General features: G+C 33.8%; 1 protein-coding gene across 1 annotated transcript; it reads right to left on the bottom strand.

The window, feature by feature from the left end:
* Window positions 1-2,591: 2,591 nt before the first annotated feature.
* Window positions 2,592-7,232, bottom strand: LOC134249276 (macrophage mannose receptor 1-like). The gene is made up of 8 exons (XM_062731645.1): window positions 7,124-7,232; window positions 6,582-6,685; window positions 6,086-6,185; window positions 5,418-5,640; window positions 4,056-4,317; window positions 3,171-3,267; window positions 2,871-3,081; window positions 2,592-2,739 (listed from the first exon to the last, which is right to left on the bottom strand). The coding sequence occupies exons 1-8, from the start codon at window positions 7,170-7,172 to the stop codon at window positions 2,706-2,708; spliced, it is 1,080 nt and encodes a 359-aa protein (XP_062587629.1). The 5' UTR covers window positions 7,173-7,232; the 3' UTR covers window positions 2,592-2,705.
* Window positions 7,233-10,349: the final 3,117 nt, after the last annotated feature.

Below are 10,349 nucleotides of genomic sequence, written 5' to 3'. Positions count from 1 at the left end.
TTATTAGAAATGCTAATTTGTAACATACCTGGTTATTGGTTGATTTTTACTTAAGTAAAAATATTTAATTGTGAGTAGAGAAGGCCAGTGTTATATTTCTACTGCAGTAAAAATAATTAATGTGTGAGTTAGATGGCCAGTGTTTTATTTTTACTGCAGTAAAATTAATTAAATGTGAGTAATGTGGCCAAAAAGTAATCTTACTTCAGTAAGAAATTAAATGATTTTTACTGGAGTAAAAATAATTTTACTGGAGTAAAAATATTTAATTGTGAGTAGCATTGGCCAGTGTTTTATTTTTACTGCAGTAAAAATAATTTTAGTGGAGTAAAAATAAATAATTGTGAGTAGAACGGCCAACCATAATCGTCTTTACACGGACAGTGGTTGGATGATTGCTGGATATATGAGACGATCATTGTTAAATATTATTTTACAAATGAAACCTGGACATTTTGTGCGTATTTTTATGACTTGTCAAAACGACATAAGTAATTATTGAGTTAAACGCTGACTATGTTGAGAAAAATTACATGTGCTCGAACTTAGCATTTGACGTCGGGTAACGTCATTAATTTTCGTTTTTGTGCTCCGGATATGAGTGTGTGTCTTTTTTGTATCTAATAATGTTATAGTTAATGTGCTTTGTTTTTATTGAAAACTTGTATATTCTTAAAATGAAACATGAATTTGATGAAAATAATAGTTTTATATATTTTGTCAATGTTTGTCAGTAATTATAAATGTTGTCCACGAACTTTACGGACAGCCCTCGTAGTGTCCCAAAACATACCTAAATGAACGGAATTTTTGGATATAAAGTGTTCATATCTGAAGAGTTTCTCTCGGTTACACTTAAGTCTAAAAAAACGTCGTGTTCTTAGTTGCGCCGCTTGAACATACCGTTGCTTACGAAAACATCACTCATTTATTAAAAAATTGAATTTATGATTTGTGATTTATTCTGAAGATAGTAAAGGTGATGCTTACTAGATATTTTAAAATTTGTTAATGTACCTAAAGTGGTTTTAATTTCATGGCGCCAGTCCACGAACTTTTTGATACCCTCTCGTATATAAGTAATAGTGTAGACATTTTTTTGTAATTGAAGGCACTAATTTTAACGATTCTAGTGAGTTACTCTGGCTGAGGATTTTGCGTTTGATCTATAAGGTTAGTTGGTGTAAAACGACTCGAATCAATCAATTAAAAGATGAGAAAACACAAGTCTAAGATAATTTTGTTTGAAAAAATGCAGAGTCAAATCATGACAATGATATGACTAATAAATTTTCTAAAATGTTTAAAATGCATTTAGAGTGGAAAATTGCTTAAAAAAGACTTGAGTATTGGAGCGTTTCCAAGATGTGATACTCAATATATTTTTTCGGGGGATGCGTGTGTGGAAAGCTCAGGGCGTGATTAATCTTAAAGCTTATACAGTTAAAGGTTCACCTGAGCTTTTCTCAACTATCTTAAGTTGTTTGTTTTTTCCTTCGTCTTCTTATTGGTCTATCTACATTTTATATATATTTTTTTAATTTTAAATTTTCTTCTCTAAAACCAAACTGGCGATTTCAATTGAACTTGCAAAAGAGCATCTTTGAAGGAAGTGGATTCCGACTTGTCCAAATAAATTACCAAACCCCCTTTCAAGAAAGGACTAGGAAAAAAGATTGATTATTATTATTGTTTAACGCCGAGCAGGCAGTTAATATCGGCGAAGGAAAAAAGACAATTATCAAGTACAAAGGGTCAAGTAATATAAGTTTTTGTGAAAACTTTTAAAATAAATGAAAAATCAATAATTACAGAACATGACCCCGGCTTGTTTATAGCCATAATTTGCGATCAAATTTTAGCATAAATATGTGTAGGAACGACAGAGTCATGATAATTTATATCGAAATGGAAAAAAAAAAACCGTCAGTAAAAGTAAGTGATTAAAAACGTGAGTCTATGATGAAGGATATGGAGATAAAACAACACAAAACGGGAGCAGAGCAAACACGGTGAATAGGGGTGGGATCAGGTTACATAGAGTTGGGCAAAAATAAATGATTTAAAATTTTCATAGGTATGCAGCAAGAAAATCTCTGAAAACCTTTGTCTCAATGACAAAAAACAAATGATGTTAATGGAATCATTTTCAAGAAGTGCAGGTTAAAATTTCATTGTCCCAGGATCATGAAACATCTTAAGGTTAAGTCGAAATATTACTTGAAATGTTGTTGACTTCAAAGAAATCAAAATTGAAATGTGTGTCAATATCAATTCATTAAAGTGTTGATATTTGCAAACTTTGAAATAAATTAAGCAATTAATAAGTACATTTGTATTTTACAGGTAATTGAAATTTTGACCTAAGTCGAACTTTATTTCTGATCCTGGGGCCAGGAATCCGATAAGTCATACTTATATTTATGTATCTACTCTAAATACACTTAAGATATAGTTTAAAATTGATACTGGCGTTTGCAGCCAAGAAAAGCAACATTAAAAACATATCGGAAAACTGGGGAAAAATCAATACACAACTCAAAGTACAAACAATGCAATTCACAAGTTTTCTTGATTTAAAAAGAAACAATACATAAGGACAAATTTTTGAAAAACTTGATATGTAAAACACTTTTATCAAAAAATTCATTTCAGACTTCATTCCTTTATGAACAAACTCTAAAGATTGATGTATTTTATGCCTTTTATCCAAATATGGGACGAGAGTTAGCAGGATTCCTAAAAAGGAAAGAAAAGTCTTGATCCTTAAAATTATGAATATAAGGCTGAAAGCACAAAAAATTGAAGTTGAATGAATCCAATTACAAAACCTATTTTAAAAACCTGAAAGTAAAATATATAGAACTTACGGCATTTCACAAATAAAATGGTTTTGTATACTACAGTCTTGGTCATTCCAGTGGTACTGATAATTATGAGACAGTTCCAGACAGTTAACAGTGTGATGAAGATCATTAGGCCTTCCAGGATACCAACTGGAATAAGTTATAGGCTTTTGTGACGTCACCCATTTCCAGTCACCTTCTGACATAATGTCTGTTCCACCAACCCAAAAGTCAGCTAAATATATAATAATATTCAGAATAATAATTACGAAGTTCATCTAGGTTAAAGATATGTTTTAGTCAATTAAACCCCTTTCCTCTTACCAGATTTTGCGATGCTAAGCAACTGCTGTCTTATAAAATTATTTTCAATATCAGTTTCTATGGATGCTAAAGATGCACCAAACAGTGTGCAGAAGTGCTGAAATTTGTGAAATATACAAAGTTCAGAACATTCAATGCCGCAAAATAGTAAGTATCTAATATTATATCGACTTTAACTATGATTATTTACATTTGCAAATGTTTTCCCTCATATAACACTATTTGAACAAGGTGTTTTTACATCTTCGTAAAACACGTTCGTCATGTGACAATAAATTGATTGTTAGTTCATCAGCAATCTACGTAATTTGATAGCGACGTCATAAGCGATCGACGTTATCAACACAATCAATTTTTACCGTTCAGTTTTGAAAAAAAAATTATGAATTTCAAACTTTACTTAAGTACCTTACTATTTGCAATAAATCAGTTACAAATGTAAATACAGTGTATAAGTAATAAGGTATCGTTTTTTGAATTTTATTGGGATGTAAATCGGATTGACACATGATCAAATCTTCCATAAAGTCCTTCAGGCTTTTTGAGATTTGATCACGTGACCAACCCGTTTTACATTCCAATAAAACTCCAAAAATGATACCTTATTTCTTAAATATGAAATATTTATTAGAATATTCAATTCTTTTTATACCTTAACCGAAAATTAAGATAAACCAGAGAAAGGTGTAAAAAACGAATATCCACATTTACAACTTACCTAAATGACAATATATTATTTTCCTCGACAATGATATGTTAGAGATGCATTACATAGTATACATAACTATTTGTATTTAAATCTCAATTTGAATAGTAACTGTTAAAAAAAAGCTAACTCTATTGACTATTCGTTTATTTATACACAGCGATACAATCATCCTTTACCCCTGATTCAATCCAGTCGTACGAGATGTCTGTAGCAAAAAGATAACAACTGAAACCAAATCTGATCCATCCGCTTTGACAGTTTGTAAGCTGAGAGGTTTGTGGGTGCTGCGGCAGTGTCACCATTTGTAAGTGCTTGGTAGTCGGTGGAAGGGCAGTATTTGTGGTGGTGGAAGGGACTGAGGTTGTGGTCTTGGAGGTAGAAGTGGTGGTGGTGGCGGTAGGAACATAAGGTTTATCGGTGAATCGTATCCATGGGTTTCTGAATTTAATAGAAAATAAACCAATGTCTATAATTCATAAAATATTTTAAAACACTTAAAGAAGTTAAAATTTTACCAACGGTATATATATGAAGATATACAACAATATTCAAGATCAAAAGTCCATAAAACAATACAAAATAGGAGCAGAGCAAACACGGATCTCCAAAACATCAGAGGTGGGATCAGGTGCAATGTCGGAGTGAGCATTTACCACCGTCTGGCTACTCCCGCCGTGTGCTCCTTAATATGATCGGGAAATAGCGGAGTAATTCGTCTTCGATTCAGTGTATAAATACATAAAATGGACTAACTCTAAGCTTGTAAAACGTCAGTTGTGACTCAATTAGAAATTGTATTTGCTGACAAGGTCATTGCCTCGCCTATAGAAATTGCCAAATGCATTTACAATGCATTTTGCGTTCGTGGTATTTTTTTCGGGAAAAGCTTATCATACAATTCCTTTTGAATGGAAACTTCATATAGCTTTAAAACAATCTCTATTCTAGTTTCTCAAAGTAATCGACCAATGGTCTTTACCACGCAGTCAACATTTTCCATTATGAAATATGGTAATAAGGGACAATATTAAAGCTCAAAAGTTCATTTGAATTTTACAAATCAGGGGCGGAAGAAACACAGACTTCAATGTGGAATCAGGTGCCCTGGGGGTGTGTATATTTCCTGTCTACCTTTGACACTCGCTGTATGCTTTTTGTTATGATCGGGGTAAGCGGAAATATCAGTAGAAAACTCAATATGTATATAATGGCACCTACTTATTGTTTTGGCTATAGAAACTCTAATTTGATGAATTTCAACGAGCAGATCAATATTTTGTTTCATCAATTCGTTCGCCTTGCTAAAAATTGTGCGTATAATTATTATTCAAACAACCGGAAATTGTACCCATATTTTAAATCCAATGATTTAAAATTGATACAAAGCCGTGTAACCTGTCTTTATGTTTTAGTATAATTTTCTAACGTCTTATGTATATTATCGTGCAGTTGGACGAGCTCGATTATAATAAAAACTGAGCAAGTATCTGCACTCAGCCTACCAGTCGCACCGTCAATATATTACAACTTTCCCGTACGGTTGTTCACAGATAGGGTAGCAATGTTCTGCACACCGCTCGTCATTCCAGAGGTACGCGTTATAGTGAGTGTAGTAGTGGAGATTAAGGCAGTGCTCCTTGTGTGTGTGGTAGTCGTTAGGCTCGCCTGGCGCCCAGTTTGTGTACATAAACATTTTACGTGAAGTTGACCACAACCATACTCCCGAGTGCTCGGCGTCAGATCCTCCCAACCAAAAACAGTCTATGAAAAAGAAGATAGAAAATTCTTTCGATTTCTTATAATTTGTAATGTTTATGGCTCGTTAATTGAAATACCCAACTACAAACCCTTTTCAAAAAATTTGTGAAATCGATTTTATCAATTTGTAATGTTTTGAGGTCAATTCGTTGGGATTTTTTTAATACGTATAAGCTACAACAACTTAAACAATATCACTTTATACTTACAAAAGCATCGTAGGAAACGCACATAAATTAACAAATGCTTGAATTCTTGGAAAAAAAACTATCAGATCAATTGATAGCTTTCGATGACTGTGTATACCACATTCTAATTTATTGTACAAAATTAGGTATATTCAACTGTTATTCCCGTCCTTTGTATTGTTTGCTTGCAATGGAAATCATTTGGGTATTATCAGAAGGTATATTAGGTAATTATGAAATAGGTAATAGTTAAAACTTACGACCACTTAGATGTAAATCCTTGGCGTTTTGTAGTATGAAAATATCCTCAACAGAAGAATCAATTTCCACCAACTTAGCACCTGCGTGAATGCAGTAGTCCTGTACCAAATAAATTCACAATATCTGAATTCTCATCATGATTAAGAATACAATTAAAATTATGATCTGTTAGAAGATTTCAAATAAATTTACAGAATATTATTAAAATTCCCCTCGTGTGTGTTTAAATTACCTATTCATATAAACATCAATAATTTCTAATTACTATCAACAACCAATACATGTACTTTTATAATGCAAAATTAATATACAAAGACTTCAGAAACTGGTAGTGAAAAAATCACTAAAATACAACAACTATCTTATGAGAAAAGCTTCATTCCATACTCAACAATAAAATATTCAAAAATAACTTCTTTTTTTTCATTTTTGACCTGTTACTTTTCACTTTAGGACAAGACTATCAAAAGAAAAAAAAGAAGAATGAAAACATACCCGAGAGCTCTGCCAGTTCATTGGATGATGGTTTAGAAATAGATAACAATTTCTATCAAAACTTTTCCAGTTGTTCGGACAGTCAGCTTCCACATATATAATCCCTGAAATAAATAAAGCATGTACAACCTGACACATATTCAAGTGCACCCTTGATTGATTGATTGTATGTTGTTTAACGTCCCTTAATTTTTCACTCATTTTGCAAATTTTGTCCTATCCTCGGCACTTGGGGCCATTGAGCAGGGAGGGGTCATTTCGTGGCAGCAGCTACTGCGACACGGGGCCTCTGTTTATACAGTCTCATCCTAAGGGTTAGATCACGTCCAAAAGTGGGATTTCAACCCTCGACGTAAGGATCAACTCCTTACTTCGCGACTCTAGAGCAGACGCTCCAACCACTGCTCCACGTGGGCGACCGCCTTTGATCGAACTTTGATAATTAAATTTATATGCAATGTGAAAAAAAAATGAAACTCGAAGGAACTTGAAAAAGGATTCACTATACGTATAAAAAAATTATGGTTATTATTTTACGTTACCTGTGAATGTTGCAATAGCAAGCCATTTGAATAGAATTTGGGATGACATTTTCTTTGCTTGTTCCTTAGTTCAGAGACCAAGTGTCCTGTTATTGCAACCTTATACAGAGATAACTAGACGTCAGGTGCATATAGTCAAAGGTTTCTATGTACAGAAATAAATGCAGGTTCTAAAAAAGACAATCCTTGTAGACTTTAACATAAACTTGGACTAGATCTTGTAGGACTTATCTTCCTCCTATTCCACAAGTATTTAAAAAATCCAGTCATTTAGTACGTAGTGATCTTGTATATATCTTATTATCTATATTTACGAGAGTTGTCCATAAAAGGTCTTGGACAAGCTATAATTTGAATAAAAACGTTGTCATTGATATTTAATTTTTTTTTATATGTATTTATAATTCTTTACTAAATGTGAATTATAAAATGTAAAATCACCATAAATTTCAAATATATAATTACAATTATGACTTCATTACTAGACTTTGGATAGTGACCCGGAGCACCGAAAAATTTGAAATAAAAAGTTATTATCACTTTATAAATTTCATTTATATTTTGTAAAATGCCGCGGAAATGGTACCCGCGGAAATTCGGATTGCTTTTATATTTTGAGGTTGACCAACGTTTTAACTTTAAACCTGCAAAATTGAATGTTCAGAATTTCAAAAAAATACAATTAACATAGCTACTAACTTTTTGTAAGACTTTTTTCTAAAATTTCAACGTAACTTGAATCTCAATGAGAAGCATTGTTGGATGAAAGGATTTTAAGTTTAAGCTTTATTTTTGATTGTTTTAAAATCAAATAAATTATTTATCCTTCCTATCTGAGGATAGGATATCCTTAAACCAGGGGATGCTCAATCCTCAAAGACACATTGCAAAGCACTGTTGTGTGACTTGTTCATATTCTAATTGCTTTAAAAATATTCTTGAGAGAGAGAGAGAGAGAGAAAGCTTCTTCAGCTTAGCTATTTCTGCAATTATTCTTTCATTTAATGAGAATTAATAAAAAGATAAAAATGAAAATTATCTATGTTAACCAGTAACGGTCTTCTATATCGATATTTAAAAAAGAGGCTAAAAGTCATATATATATATATATATATATATATATATATATATATATATATAAAAAAGCACTAAAAAACCAACAACACTGTATATCCTAAATGTCGGATCTACCAAGTAGATACAAGGTCACGGATGGAAATTTATATAAAGCACTAAAAATGACCAACGACACGAACAATAAAAATTGTCAAATTTTCGGGACGCCCTGTCCCTTCCTCAGGACAAAGAAAAAAGTTAGAAAGTCATAAGAACAAAGGAAAAAGAGAAACAAGAACAACTAGCACTACTACTAAACTACTAAACACTAGATATTTACATACTTAATTACATGATGAATTGGAATTTTTAAAAACACTAATAAAGAAAGAAATCCGGACCGCTATGAAATGCGTCCGGTCTATCGGGTATACTCGGGCGAAGTGCGATTTACATAATTGAACGAATTAATTATGCTAATTAATTACGACAATCAGTAAATCGTACATTGTTTCATTCTCTCAAAATGGCGTAACTTTACTTAATAAAGAATAATCGAAGAAAAATAATGTAGCAGGGATATTTAAACATATGAATTATGATCAATTATAAATTTTGAAATATTTAGGGACTTATTACCGGGAAAAAATAATTAACAAAGGTGTAAGCAATACATAGTTATGAGAGTTGTTCGAGAGTTGGTGACGCAAATTAACTGTAGAATTTACACTAAATTGAGAGAATAATCTTGTTTAGTATCATCAGGAATTGGGTCTAGTTTACGTTCATTCTGGTGAAGTCATTCAGTTTGTTAATACCATTAGGGCGGAATGACTTCAATCTGTGCATCCAGAACTTTTCTTTGCTTTTTCTCTGAGCATCTGTCCATCTTGGGTTATGGTCAATCACCACTACTGTCATGTCCTCCCATTTGTGACCCTCAAGGTTGAAATGTTCTCCAACGGGTTCATTGAGTTTTTTGGTCCTAATGGTCGAACGGTGGTTATTGACTCTCCTGCGGAGATCTCCTGTTTCACCAATATACTGTTTGGAGCAAACTTTGCAACTGATGAGATAAATGCAGTTGTCAGTATGACAGGACAAATTCCCTAGTATTTTGTAGCTGCGGCCTGTAACAGGGCTGTTAAAACTGTCTGTGTCAGTGCTGTGCTTGCAAAGAAGACATCTTCTGTCAGAGCAAGTTTTAAAGCCCCCGTTAGGTAATGGGTTGTCCAGTCTGGTTCTTACTACCATGTCCTTTAGGTTCCTTGGGCGTCTGTATGCAGCCAATGGGGGTTCCTTAAAGACCTCTGCCATTCGTTTGTTTGAATGGAGAATTGGTAGGTTCTTTTGAAGGATACCGCTAAGGTTCTTAAGGACGGGATGGTATGTGGTTACCAGAGGGACCCTGTCGCTATTGTCTTTCTCCTTGTAGCGTAATAGGTTTTGCCTGTCATGTCCCGCCATCTCATCAATAGCTGTTTGTACGGTGCGGGCATTGTAGCCTCTTTTGCATAAGTGGGACTTAAGAAGACCACTTTGCTCCTGATATAAGGCAGGGGACGAACAGATGCGTCGAATTCTGGTGGCTAGACCCTTAGGCACTCCCTTAAAAGTGTGTGGGGGATGACAGCTAGAGGGCATAAGATATAGGTGGGAGTCTGTGGGTTTGGTGTGGAGACTGAATTCGATTTCACCATCAATCAGGGTAGATGTAGTATCTAGGAATACGTTTTTCGAATTAGATACGTCTACTGTAAATTTGATCGATTGATGAAAGGTGTTGGCAAACGTAATGAATGCCTCGAGGCTCTCGCGACATTCCACCCACTTCATCTCTATATCGTCTATGAAACGCAACCAGCTATGGGGCCTAAATGGTGCTTGAAGTAACAAGTTGCGTTCCAGTCTGCCCATGAAGACATTGGCATAAGACGGTGCCATTTTCGTACCCATAGCAGTGCCATTAACCTGCAGGTAATGTTCTCCATTAAACATGAAGTTGTTGAACTTGAGAACATGTTCAAGGAGCTTAGCAAGGGACTCTGTAGAAGGAATTTGTATGGACCTACTATCCCAGACTTCTCTACAGGCTTCGATACCCTCATCGTGTGGAATATTGGTGTACAAAGATGTGACGTCCATAGTATGATTTGGGAGGCCAGTAGAG

Source organism: Saccostrea cucullata, unplaced genomic scaffold (assembly GCF_032062105.1).
Source record: "Saccostrea cucullata isolate Sc308-1 unplaced genomic scaffold, CSIRO_AGI_Scuc_v1 ctg8776, whole genome shotgun sequence".
Taxonomy (NCBI): domain Eukaryota; kingdom Metazoa; phylum Mollusca; class Bivalvia; order Ostreida; family Ostreidae; genus Saccostrea; species Saccostrea cuccullata.
This window is presented reverse-complemented; position numbering and strand designations above follow the sequence as displayed.